This window comes from Trichosurus vulpecula, chromosome 5 (genome assembly GCF_011100635.1).
Source record: "Trichosurus vulpecula isolate mTriVul1 chromosome 5, mTriVul1.pri, whole genome shotgun sequence".
In the NCBI taxonomy this organism is placed as follows: Eukaryota; Metazoa; Chordata; class Mammalia; order Diprotodontia; family Phalangeridae; genus Trichosurus; species Trichosurus vulpecula.
Genome location: NC_050577.1, coordinates 258,291,581 through 258,305,887, shown reverse-complemented (window position 1 = coordinate 258,305,887; position 14,307 = coordinate 258,291,581). Strand labels below are relative to the sequence as shown.

Genomic DNA, 14,307 nt, shown 5'->3' with positions numbered 1-14,307 from the left:
TAAATCCCTCAAGAAATTTTACAGTGAAAGTAAAGAAATAGGATGATACTGAGAGAGCAACAAGGATTACCATACCATGAGGTGAAAGCCCATTATAAATAAGGGGGTTTTTTTTGTTACTTTGGTATTGTACACCCTTTTGATGCCTAAATCCATTTTATAGCAAATAACATTATAGTGAAGTTTCAGTATACTTGGCTTTATTCATGAGACTTCTTTATATCATCTGCTTATTACTCACTGTTAACTTATTTCTTTGTACTTGAGTAATCTAACCTTTCTAAAAAATGAAAATAGAATATTAACGTATAAGGAAAAGAGTATTGTTTGCTTCTTTAGGAGCCTTTGTATTTTAGGAAAAGCCTCAGCTTGGATGGCAAGGCACCAAGCATTTATTAAATGCTTAATATGTCCCAGATGTTAGGAAGGATACAAATACAAGCAACAATTGAATTCAACTCAGTAAACATTTATTAAGTGCCTACTATGTGCCAGGCACATAAGTGCTGGAGATACCAAAAAAAGCAAAAGACAGCCCCTTCCCTCAAGGAGCTTACAATCTAATGGGGGAGACAATGCATAAAAGGGGGGAACTAGAGGAGTGGGATAGGGTGGGGGTAGTTACCCTCTCCTAGGGGCATGATGTCACTGTCCAAAAATTAAGAAACTGAGTCAGGAGGGCAATGAAAGTTGGCCAGCTTGGTGCTCTCCCCCCCTTCTCCCCCAGTAGAGACTCTGGAAGGGGTTCAGCAGTGGGAGAAGAGGGACCAGCATGACAAAGGGCTGTTCCAGGGTGAGGAGGCCCCAGATGCTGAGGTAAGCTCCAGGGTGAGACAGCAGCTGAGGAATGGTGACAAAATCCAGAAAGTCAGAAGCATAGTTGGGAGGGGAATACTAGATATATAAGCATATATACATTAGCATACACACACACACACACACACACACAGAAAGCTTTAGCTATATATAATTTTCTTTGAAAATTTTAAATTATAGATAGATAAATTATCTTTGGTATCTGAAACTTCCTTAATTTTCCTCAGCAATACTTTTCAAGGTTCTCTCAAATGAAGAGGAAAAAGTTATTTACAACCAGGAGGACATTTTAGGATCACTTTTACAAACCAGGTTCTTGGTATGGAAAATGGAAGACTTGGTGTGTGTTGTAGTTTAATGAAGTAAAAAAATGTCCAGTGGCCCATTTATGGTCATATATTTAATATAAATATAATATGTGCAGTATATAGAGTGTATTGTATGTACTGTGTATATATCATTTATTATGCAATTCCATGTTCAAGAGACAAAATATTTTTGTGCTGAAAGAGTAGTAATGTGCATAAAGGCAGTCCTTAGAGTCAGGCAGACCAGAATTTTAAAGTCCTACTTCTGACATGTACTATAGATGTGTAACAAGTCAGCAACTCTCTAGACTGTGAGTGTCACATAAGGTGTCCATGTTTTGGTAAAAGGAATATCAACATCTGGAATTCCCCACACCGATGTAATTACATGTCTAAATTCCCTTCCCTTCCCCCCCTCCAAAAAAAGTAGAGCACAGAAGCAGGTATTCAGAATGGTAACTAAAATTTCAGTTATTTTTAAGCTAACTTCTCTTGAGGAGGTAAAGTTTGGCTGGTCATTGTTCTCCATAAGAGAACGTGATATTTTATTTATTGATGGTAAATTTTGGTTTTTTGATGACACTTATGACATTTTCACCATAACTTAGATAAATAGTATTATATAGTATTATAGTATAAATAGTATTCTAAATTTAGAATAATTCTTGCTACTTTTTTAGTACTAAAAAGATTTTTTTTATAATAGGGTTCAAATTGCAACAAATCCCTATCATCTATTATGTACACAGCGCTGTTTTTTATCATAATTAAAGAATTTCATAGACTGATTCTTGAATAATGACCATGGTATGTCTAGTCATGGATAAATGAAAGTTTTGGACATGGTAAAATCTCTAACTGGTAAAAGTGGAAAAGGAAGTTTGGAACAATAGTAGCTATTAAAATCCATATAGACAAACCACTCCATTTCATTAGTGCAATATGACAATATATTTCATCTCCCTGCCATTTTCCCACACCTACATTGACATTTCATCACTCTTCATAAGAAGTTATTAATGAACAGGTAATATGCAGAATGTAGGCATGAGCCATAAAAGGAAAAGATAACTGCATAATCTACAAACAGATTTATCAAATCACCACCCCCTTTAAATAATCTAAAATTGTTGAAGCTGGAATCACAGTTGGATGTATTCACCCCATACTTTGTAACATATGTATTCTAGGTCAGTAGCTCACTTTGGGGTTACTGAAGGAAAGCATTTAATTTCAAATTCAATTCAGCAAACTGTTATTAGGCTCAGGTTAGTGTGTTAAACCATCTATCCCATCCAGGTAACCTCTTTGTTAGAAATGTCTGAATAACAGCACGAAAAGGGATTTTAGAAAATAGTGGCAATTGATATTTAATCTTTACAAAACCTATAAAAAGAACTGATACTAGTTTTACCTTTTCCTTTTAAACTCCATTCTTACTAGAGATGTTAATGAATATGGTTAATGAGTGGTCGGCAAAAGACAATTTATATGTATTTAGCCACAAAATAAAACATCTAGGATACTTCTGCACTTCAGAAGTTTGAATCAGTGGGTTTGCTGCTAAAATTCTCTGTAGGACTAAGGGTATACCTTAGTTCATATTTATCTTCTGGAAAAGTTGTGAGTAGATCTAAATTCAAAATAAAAATATTATAAAAATAAAATTGATCCTGTCCCATTTCCATTTGATCCTCCCAAATTTGGAATTTGTGGTGATGTTGGTATTATGCTGAAGTTTATTTTTATACTGTCAGTGGAAAAGCAGCTTGCCAAGTAAATTAATAGTGTAAACCAGATTATAGGAGAGATTAACTGTAATTAAATTGCTGTAGCTAACAAACTTAAGAATGACCAGTAAAACAGTGTACAGTACAGTAGAATGAGCCCTGGACTGAACATCAAATTTGAATCCTGCCTCAGCTACTTAATAGTTGGGTGACCTTTGGGCAAGTTACCATCCCTGTAGGCCTCTTTCTTCCTTTGTAAAATAATGTTGGATTAAACCAAGGCTTCTTTACCTGGGATCAGTGAACTTGTTCTCTAAAACAGATAATTTCAATTATAATTAGTTTCCTTTGTAATCCTATGAATTTTTAAAATGCATTTTAAAGCATCATTCCATGTTTAGGGTCCATGTTTAGACTTCACCAGACTACCAATGAGATCCATGATACAAAAAGAAATATTTAAAATTCTAGGTGAGTCTGGATGATCTGAACTGATAAGCTTTTATTATATGACAATTTAATATTAATCAGTTTTGAACCTGTTGGCCAAAAAAGAATTTTTTTTTTTTGTGGATTATCTTTGTGATTTACTCATGCTTTTTCTGTGTCCTGGGGATAATGAAGAGTTGGTTGTTTAACTCAGTTATAAATTGGTTTCGTGAATAATTGGCTTCTGACTTCTTAATGCCTAATGCTATTCTAGATTAAGTAGTGAGAGTACCATTGCTAAATATTTTAATTAATGAAACATTGGCAACAAAATGTTTCACAGTAAATGTTTAGTTTTTAGAAAAGGGATACATTTTATTTAATAAAATAATCAAAAGTGATGTTGCTTGTTTAATTTGGCTAATGAAACAAAGATGGTCGCTTTTTTTGCTATTAGTTAATTTTTATGTGAAGAATGCATTTTGAATTTGGAAACCAATTGATAGTAGTGTTTTTTGCTCATAACTGTTTTTCAGCGTTCATTTACTACATACATTGGCATCTGTTCTTTTCTTTATTTCATGATTAATTTCAGAATTCAGCATCTTTATCTAATTTAACATTTTCATATTTTTAAAGGTCCCCAGGTGCATCCAATTTTTCAACTTTACCAAAGATCTCTCCTTCATCTCTATCAAATAATTATAACAACATCAACAACAGAAAGTAAGCAATGTATCTTAAGAACTGTTTGTTTAATTGAATCACTCCCTTGTGATTGCAGAAAATAATTCCTATCTAGAATTGAAGATAATTTTTTTTTGCATTAAAACTGAGTTTCTCTAAACTGCTGGTTAGCTCTCCACAAAGTAAAATGACCAAGCTTGCTCGCTTATAATTTTGCTCTTGATATGGCATTTATGTTATAAGAAATAATTTGAATCATGACCTAAAAGGGGGTATCTGTCTAGTATAATAAAGTTCCTTTAGAATTCGATGTTTCTAACACCAGTGATCACAATCAGTTATTAAAGTTTATAAATAAAATTGTTAAAAAGAAATATATTTTTGATGTGAACAAGTATTAACTGGCCTTTTATAACTATATTTGTATCTTTATAATCATCCATAATATTAGAATACCTTTACATGAATCGTCTTATATTTATTTTACTGTTATCTGTGACTGGCAATAATGCATATTTTCTTGACATTTGGATTAACATATACATGTTATAATGATATAGGCTGTAACTTGAAGTTGTATTATTTGAGACTAGAGTAGTTCAATTATGGAAAAAGCTTTAAGGATTTTTATCCTTTTTAAAGTCTCTCATCTGAGTATAGTATTGTATATGTACTAAGTTAACTGTAGTTACACTATACTACACGTATATACTATATACTTTACATGTCAGGTAATGCCAAGCACCTGGTATAGGGCAAATTCAAAAACACTCAACCTGTTTCTTTCCATTAAAATATTATTCAATTTGTTTTGCTAGATTGGTGTCCATCAGAACAAAATTTAGGCAAATGATAAAACACAAATATTTTGTACCGTAGCTTCTAGTAAATACTGCTTTTATCAGAAACATTCCCCATGGACCATACTTCTTGTTATTAAGCAATTAAAATACATGCTATTTAACTGTATATTGTAAATATGTGTTAAGTTTACATAGTGAAATACTATGGTGAACTGGTTTCTGACTGATTTATCATCACAGGTACTTCTGTTATAAGAGAATTTTATTAAAATTCTCACAACTACCACTGTTTAAATATTAATATATAATTTTCATGCATAAAAGCATATTTCCATATTTGTAAGACTTACTATTATGTGATAATTTAAGCAGTGCTAAATCAGAATTTCTTTATGTTAATTAGAGACTGCATTATAAATATTTAAAATTGTTTTCTATAGTATTTTCTTGACTCACTCTTCAATTTTTGAAAGCATATAGCAGTGTAGTGTAGGGTGGAACTTCAGGTTGATGTAAATATAACTTGTTCAGTATTAAAATATATGAGGGTCACCCTTTTACACTAAGTGCCTAAATGAAATTCCGTATAGTAATTCAGTAGCCAGTTATTGTCACCCAATGTTAACACATTTAGATTGTGCTCTAAAGTAAATGTATATGATGATTTTATATGTATGTGATCACAGTCTTGCAAAATTCTACAGTAATTCAGTATTGTGATTTAAAAATTTGTCATCTTAAATTATGAAAATTCAGTTATAAGTGACTTAATATACCAAGTGATACATGTAATGTAAAACATTTGACTATTTTAGCAAAATTTCCTGATACAGCAAAAAAGCATGGCGACTATGTAGCCATGCAATTTGTTTTTTTATATAGTAGCTACCTATTCTATGTCTAGTTTATATTTAGTATCTCAAAAGATGATGAAGTATATGTATATGAGCTGTACACTTTATTATTTCTCTAAAACAAATCATATCCAAGTTTCCAACCTTGTGATTTGTCAGCCCAACTCTCATTTTGATATTGCATTGATTGAATTCCACCTTCTCCAAAATTTATTCCTCCACCTTCAGTGTACTTTGTATTTTTTAGGTAATCCATTAATTACTCTCTTTATTTAGAAATTAAATTTCTGCAAATTGTTGGAGGAATATTCCATTATTTTTTAAGACAATATCAATCAGTGTCTTCATTTAAAACTAATTTCCTCTTCCATCCTCCCTTTTCCTCTACTCTGTAGTTATCTCTGGACTCCTAGTTCCTTAAAAAGAATGGTATCATGCTAAAGAAAATGAGTGTCTGCTACCTGTTGCTGTACTCTTAATAAACAAAGAAAGCCTTTTGCCTACCACATGCAACTTTTCCAGTGAATATACAGTAATTTGAAATATAGAAGGTTCCAAAAATCTTAGTGCAATCTTAAGTTTAAATCAGTTAGTTTGCTGCTAACATTTTTAGATTAAAACTGCACTAAGACTCTTAGATCACTCTGTATAAGACAATGTGGTATAATTAGAAAGAGCCCAGCTCCTAGGATTTAGGAAACTTGCCTTAGTCCTGGCTTTGTGATTAATGTGCAAGGTAATCCTCACAAGTCACTTAAATGCCTTGTGTCACGGTTTGTTGTTTTTTTGTTTCATTTTGTTTTTATCTATAAAAATAACTAAATAGTTGGGCAGACTGATAGATAACTAAAAATAAATGATTGCATTATCTATAAGTTCTCTTCAACCCAAACTTTCATTGATTCTATAAATGGCCTATGTGCTGCATCTCTCCCACTCAAGGAAATTGCCCATCAAAAGTAAAAATTAAAAGTTTTTCCAAGGTAACACCTTGTTCTGTAAGGGTCCTCTTTATCCATTTGGGAAAGAACTCATAATTGTGACATCTTGAATATTACAAAAAGTATTTAAATTTTAGAATCAATACTTTTAATGATTTCAAATGATATAAATTATGAACAGTTTTAGTTTTTGCAAAATTTTTCATTATAAGTTCTTTTAAGTAAGAAAACCTGATGCAGATAAGTCTTGTGAGTTTTTTTTTTTATTAAAAGAACACATATTTATATGACAGAAAAAAAAATAAAGCTGTAGAGTTTCTGCCAGTTGAAAACCATTGGAAATAAAGGTAAAATGCCTGAAATTATTTCAGGCACCTCTGGGAAACTAGGGATCAACTTTACAAGAATTAATTTCATTCTGTTATTATTGTGTAAAGCTAGCAATATCCTAAAGCAGTCTTTTTTTAATGTAATTCATTCAATTTACTATTGAATTTGTTGGCATTGTGCAAAATAAAATTACCTTTTATGAAGGAGACTGGCTTAGAGTGTTGTAATAGGAAAATATTAATTCCAGTTGTATAAAATAGTAAAGATTAATTTTTTAAAACTTGGTCATAGAATGTTTTGCAAATTATTTAGTGTAATTTGCTTTAGGGAGTATAACAGCGTTTGGGGCTGTCAAAAGTTTTATTGTCAATGTGGGGAAGCAATTCTTAATTTTTCACCAGAACAGCCTAAAATTTAGCTGTTGCTTAAGCTCTTAGGAAATTTATCTTGTTTATTTCCTAATAGACCAGAAACATGATCCACCAAAAACTTCTCATACACTATTAATGTTATGTATAGAGAAGGATACATATGAATATATCCTTGTGTATTGAGACTATATATGGTTTCAGTTTTTCGTGTGTGTGTGTGTGTGACAGAGCATGAGACCAAGAATATGGACATACAATTGTGCATATTTTTCCATAAATATGTGACTTGTGACTACTGAAATTTCATTATGTTGCTTATAGCAAGGATCTAATTTCAGTTTGTATTAACATGTAAAATGCAGATACTGTATTTTTTATGCCATGCTTAGAACCCTGCATTTTAATTTTTAGCAATAAGAATATAACATGATTTAACATAATTTAAACCATTGAACATTGGGATAATTCAGTTCTTTTAATAGATGTTATAATAGTTTGCTTCTAGTTTTGAGAACCTATAATGAGTCTAATAATTTGCAGAAAATAGTACACTTGAATTTTATTTTTGTGATACTTTTAAAGAGGTAAATTGGTATAACTCTAGCATCACTTAGTTTCTTTGTAGTCTGCTCTTCATTTCTCTTTCATCTAAAGTCGGTTTTTTCCACCAATTATTTCAAGATTTTGATTAGTTTGCACTATGTGTATTATCTTAGATTGATTTAGTATTCTTTTCTTTTTAGTGTTAACTTGCTTGGGAGGGCAGAGGAAGGTTCAAGCAATAAGTAATTAAGACTTAAAATAGTATAATAAAGTTCAGTTCTTAAAACTGCTAATAATAAATATGGGAAAATATGAAATAATTTTTATATCTTAGTTATCAATTGCAGACATTTTTTAAAACTAGAGCACCATAGATTGTAGACCACTGTAACTAAATTTTTAAAAATATGATAAAGATTTTTACATTCATCGTTATTTACTCATAACATTGCATTTTTTTCTTGCCATGCTTGGCTTTTATCAAATGACCTTGTGAATCTTATTCAGGTTTGTTCTGAGGTGGAAAAAAGGATTGAGCAGTTGCAGGAATGCCTTGAATAGTATCCAAAGCTACTGCTGAGAACATTTTATGATTACTAAAAGAAAGAGTTCAGGGTCAAATTTACTCTTTCCATAAAATATTTTACTTGTTAAAAATAGGAATATTTTCTTATTGAATTACTTGCCTTTTTTAAAATTCCCCTTTATATACTTAAGTTTTAATTAGTTGGATATTTTTCGAAAACATTGATAGGTTTGAAAATAAAAGGATACCTTTAAGTAGATTAGCCTAAAATCAGTCATCCAGTGACATATAACCTCCTTAAATCTAACAAGCTTGAAGAAAAGGAAGGCTATATATTACTAGTAGGGGTATACCTACTTAGAAGCATTTTGGGCATTCCTGATCACCCCAGGCTTTTTCTGTATTTCAGTGTTGAATTATGCTGTCCTAGCAGAGAAACTATAAATAGAATTTTCAGTGCATCAGGCCAGTGATGTCACAGTGGCCTTGGAAATCTCAGCTCTCACCTGTAACTGAAGCACAACTCTTCCTTCCCATTTCTACTGTTCTCACTCTTACAGTATAAGGATGCAAAAGAGACGTAAATGAGATGATCTATTGCTGCTGGTGTTGTTTAAAATCTGAGTGTTTTAAATTTGATGGAGCAATGAAGAATGGAGTTTGCTGTGAAGCTGCTCCAGTTAATCAAGGGTAGAAAAATACGGTAGTAGTCTATATTGGTTGGTGTGGTACATGATGCAGTGTTTTTGATGACTGATCGAGGGATGTGTGGTGGGTTTGTTTTGGCTGGGGTTCAGAACTTAGAAATATCTAAGTTAAGTGCTTTTAAAAAAAAAATCTTAACTGCACCATTTTTGTCATAAGCAATATAAAGTGCTATATGTGTATTACAGCAATATGATCCATGGGTTCTTTTGTGGCTGCATTATGAAAGGTGTTTTGTTTTCTTCCAGTGTGAAAAATTCAAACTATTGTCTCCCATCATACACTGCTTATAAGAACTATGATTATTCAGAGCCAGGAAGAAACAATGAACAGCCTGGCCTGTGTGGCCTAAGTAACTTGGGAAATACGTGTTTCATGAATTCAGCTATTCAGGTAGGTGTTTCCAAATAAAATGAAATCAGTGTATTTCTTGGAAATCACTAGTTTTGAATAGTGGAATAATTTTCAAATTTACATTCAGTATATCATAACATCATTGCCACACCTCTGGTTTAAGCAAGTAAGTGATTGGTTGTCAAATAGTAGCTTAAAGAATGTTTCACTCAAATATTCACTTAAAAGGAGAAAATATTTAGGTTTCTGAAAACAAAACCTCAAGAATAGGTTTGTTCATGTCTTTATATGAAATACAGGTTTGGGTTTTTGTTGACTTGTTTTTTTAAGACATATTTGGAAATCTTAAAGACTTTTCTACTAACTCTAAATAAAAAACATTAAATTATATGAAAAAGATGTTCACAGGAAGAGATTGTCAGAGGAGAAGAATCTAGTATGTTGTTTCAGATACCAAAGCCAGTGGAACTAAAATAATATTAACTAACAACTATTTTTTAAATAGAGTAGTTTCCTGACTACCATGTTAAAATCACTGTGCTTGAAAAGTTTAAGCTAAAATTTCAAGCATTTTGTGTTATAAGAGAAAACTCGTTTTTTCTTATTCCCTTGGTGATGCTTTATTTCTTTCTCACCTGCTATGGGCTGTACTACTTGTCAATCTAAACTTATAAAGAGCAACTTGGGTCTTGACCCTTAAGAAGCCGTTGGACTAGATGGCCTCTGAAGTCTCTTCCAACTTTAGAGACTCTATGTGATTAAAAAAAATTTTACATATATATATAATTTTTTAAGATCTCTTTTTTCCCCATTCACAAAATCTTAGAAAAAAGATACTACTTACATGCTATGTTTCACAGTTTAGTATTCTTGTAAAGACTTAGAACTGATTACTGATTTAGAGTTTTCTTCTTTTGACAGTACTATTTTATTCTCTGGAGATTTGGATTGTATTCTCCTTAAGACTTTCTGAATTCTAAATCCACATTTTAAGTTTCTTTATTTGAGCTATTAATTAATTTTAATTTGTAATGTTAATCTAACCCCAAAAGAAAGAGACTCAAAAGATTTGAATGTAAGTTATGACATTTATAAGCCAATAATTGCCTAGGTGACATAAGAAGTCCCATCTTCCAACTCAGTTCTGGGAGTTTTAAAGCATCTGTCACTGATACTCTGATGTAATTTCTTCAGATTACCTTCCCTCAAAAATGAGCTGAGAAAACTAGTATTGAGAAAATAGGAGTTTAGAATAGGGGTAGAAGACTTTTCAGTGGATAGTAGGTTTGGTTAAGGAGTGCTACAGTAGCAGGTTTTATATAGTATATAGCTAAAGGACACTGCACAGGTAGAGGTCAGGTCAAGGAAGTGCTGGACAATAAGAGAATATGCAAAAAAAAAAATTGCACACTCATAGAATTTTACCTAAGATCTTAATGACACTTGTTGTAAATTGCTAATACCTTCTCTAGCACCATAGTATTCTGGAATCACCAATAATCTGTGATTTTTATTTGGCACCACCACCACCCATTGAAGAAATTGTAAATTCATTTTCCAGAAACTTAACTTTTGATTAGTATATAATTCCTTTTTATTATTGTTATTTATTTCATAATACTTTAGAAAATGGTCTGTCATATTTCAGATAGACATTAAAATTTGAACTGTTTGGAAAAGTACTATGATTATTGTTCATGTTTAAATTGTATTTTCTGTCACTTAATGAATCAGTTTAGGAATATGAATTTTTTTTAATCCATGGTCTTGAAATGTTCATAGAAAATCAGAATAATATAAAAAGCATTTTTGTGTAAAATTATGAAGCTCATTTTAGTTTTTATAGTAATAACTTACATATTTACAATGTTTACATATTTTACATACTATTTTATTGAATCCTTACTACAACTCTCTGAGGTACTGATGGCAGACTGAGGGGTGAGGGTTTCATGTATTTTACTATTTGACAAATGAGGCACTTGAGTCTCAGTAAGGCCACGCTTGCCACGCGGCAATACGTGTAGCTCTGGGACCAGAACCCAGTTTTTCTGACACTTAAGTCGAGTTGTCAGTCACTGGGACCAGATTCTTGTTAACTTTCCATTGTGCAGCAGTCTATATTTTAGTGGTCCAACTCAATGAGCTTTTTGTCAGAAGGCTAGAGGTAGATTTAGTGTTTTTTTTAACCTTATTGTATACTTAGAAGATGAGAAGCTTTATATTAACATGGAAGTCTTTCTTTTCTATTGTTAGTTAAAGGGATCATGAAGGTGTTCATTTTTTCCCAGGGCATGAAAGATATACAATTCTAGCCAGATCTCTTCATAATTTGTATTTTAGTAATTTGCCATTCATCCCATTTCATTATACATGAAACATGACTATTAGAAGGAAGATTGTACTTGTTATTTATGTTAAGAATTCTGAAACAGAAACGTGGAATTTTCAGGATTGCAAAAGAACCCTGACCCACTAATCCAGCTGGTACCTGAAAAAGCACCCTCTCTCCAGCTTCCAGCACAGATGGTCACTCAGCCTTTGCTTGGAGACCTCCAGCTAGAGGAAACATCCTCCCTCTCAAGGCAACCTGATCCACCCTTTGGATTAGCTTCTTTACATCAAATGCCAGTTGACTTCTTCGCTGGTTCAGCCCTTTGTTCATTGTCCCTTGTTCCTTCTTGCATCTTCTGGAGCAAACAGAAAAGATTCATCCCTCTTCTCCACAACAGACCTTCAAATACTTGAAGACAAGGGTGTTCCTCTCTTAAGTTTCCTGCTCATTAGACTTAACATCTCTGTTTCCTTCAACTGATCCTCACATGGCCTGAACTTCAGGCCCTTTCACCATCCTGGTTGCCTTCAGGTGGGCATACTCCAGCTTATCACCTAAACTATGGCACCTAGAACTGGACACAGTACTTCAAAGGTGGTCTAACCAGGACAATGGGGTACAGTGGGACCACTACCGTCTTAATTCTGGACACATTCTATATCCTTTCCTGCCTTTCTTAATGCAACTGATGATCCCATTAGTTTTCTTGATTTCCATATCATAATCTTTACTCATTGAGTTTGTAGTCCACAAAAAAACCCAGTTCTTTTTTAGACTGCTACCCAACTCCATTTGCCCACATTGTGGCTGTAAAGTTGATTTTTCAAATCCAAATGTGAGTCTCTATGCTTATAATCTTTTAAATTTCTTTTTTTTTCTATTCAGCCCAGTTTAAAATTCTGACTATCTAGGATATTAACTATTTTTCCCAGCTTTGTGTCATCTGGAAATTTGTTAAATATGCCATTTGTGTTTTTATCCAAGTCATTGGAAAAATGTTCAACAGCAAAGGACCAAGCATACATCCCAGGAACATTCTTTTGAAAACCTCTTTTCAAGTTAACATTAAATCATTAAGGACTATTCTTTGAATCTGGCCATTTAACCACTTGCCAGTCTAATTTGTATTTACAGTTGTCTAATTCCACAAAAATAACATTTCAGACTTTAAAAAACAGCTAAAATCTGGGTAAACTATATGTACATCATTCTCCTAACCTACCAGTTCAGTAACTCTATCTGTCAAAAAATGAAGTGTTTATCTGTTCTTAATGAAGCCATGCATGGCGATTCTTTAAAATTACTACTTTCCTTTTTGTATGTTCACTAACTGTCTCTTTACTAATAGAGTCTAGAATTTTGGAGGACTCAAAGCCAGGCTCTCTGGACTACTCTTTATTTTTTGTAAATTAGGACATTTGCTCTCCTTTGGTCCCCTTCTAACAGTGGCTCACATCTGCCAGTTCTTTCAGTGTTTTAGGAAGTAGTTTATCTGGGCCAGATGATTTGAATTCATCAATGGCATCTTAAGTGCTCACCCATTATCTCCTTACTTCTCATACTTTCCAAATGTGCATTTGCCTCATAGACTATTTTACAGAGAATTCACACAAGGCAAGCACTCATATGGAGGTCAGAAGGAGCAGTACAAGGACATTCTCAACATGTCTCTGAAGAACTTTGGAATTGATTGTGAGACATGGGAGACGCTGGCACAGGACTACCCAGCATGGCATGCATACATCAAAGAAGGCACTGTACTTAGTGAACAAAGCAGAATTGCAGTAGCTCAAAAGAAACGTGAGGTATACAAATTTAGAGACATCTCCATTCTAAATGTTCATATGGACTATTTGTGCCCGACCTGTGGTAAAGTCTTCCGAGCTTGTATTGGTTTTGTCAGACACACTGTACCTTGACCCCAACATAGAGATGTCCTTTTGGTTTTCTTTGGGAACAAAAGATAATAACCAACTTTCCTTGAGTATTATCATTCTACTAGCTATCTTTGTTCTGTTCTTTCCATTTTAAAGATTATTCTACTTGGTACAGAAACCAGAAACAAAATAAAAATTGAATGGCTCAGCTTTCTTTCTGTCATTGTTACATGGATCATCTCATCTACCCCAATCAGTAGTCCTATTCTGACTGTTTTCTTTTCTCCAATAAAGCTCCTTTTTTTCCTTTCTTTTTTTGGGGGCGGGGGGGTGGGGTGGTGGTGGCTATTTTTAGTTTTCTTTACCAGCCTCCCTTCATTCTGAGTTTTTGCATTTTTGACATTATACTTAGAGGACCATGTCACTCTTTAAGTCTGTTTTTATATCCACTACTAGCACTTGCTTCAGTATTTTTAAAATGTTTAGTACAGTAGTTCTCTGTACATCCACATTATTTGAAGTTGCATGTATTCACTATTTTATTCTTAAGCTGCCCATCCTTCATGGACAAACTGCAAACTGACTTCCCCAGCAAAATTTTATTTCATAGTAATCCTACCTGTCCTTTCTCTGAACCCTTTGAAATTTGCTCTTCCAAACTAAAGGTGCATATGTCAAACTATTCCAAGATTTCTTCT

At 32.9% G+C, this 14,307-nt stretch overlaps 1 protein-coding gene across 6 annotated transcripts in view; it reads left to right on the top strand.

Moving 5' to 3' along the window:
• USP15 (ubiquitin specific peptidase 15) overlaps positions 1-14,307 on the top strand; it is a 165,940-nt gene that overhangs the window by 89,436 nt on the left and 62,197 nt on the right. For 5 of the 6 annotated variants that reach the window (XM_036759129.1, XM_036759130.1, XM_036759135.1 and 2 more), the window contains 2 exons: positions 3,923-4,009; positions 9,292-9,436. In XM_036759129.1, the coding sequence (XP_036615024.1) occupies positions 3,923-4,009; positions 9,292-9,436 (232 nt within the window). Of the gene's footprint in view, positions 1-3,922; positions 4,010-9,291; positions 9,437-11,849; positions 11,990-14,307 lie in introns of those variants that run through there. The other variant, XM_036759133.1, reaches the window with a different exon arrangement.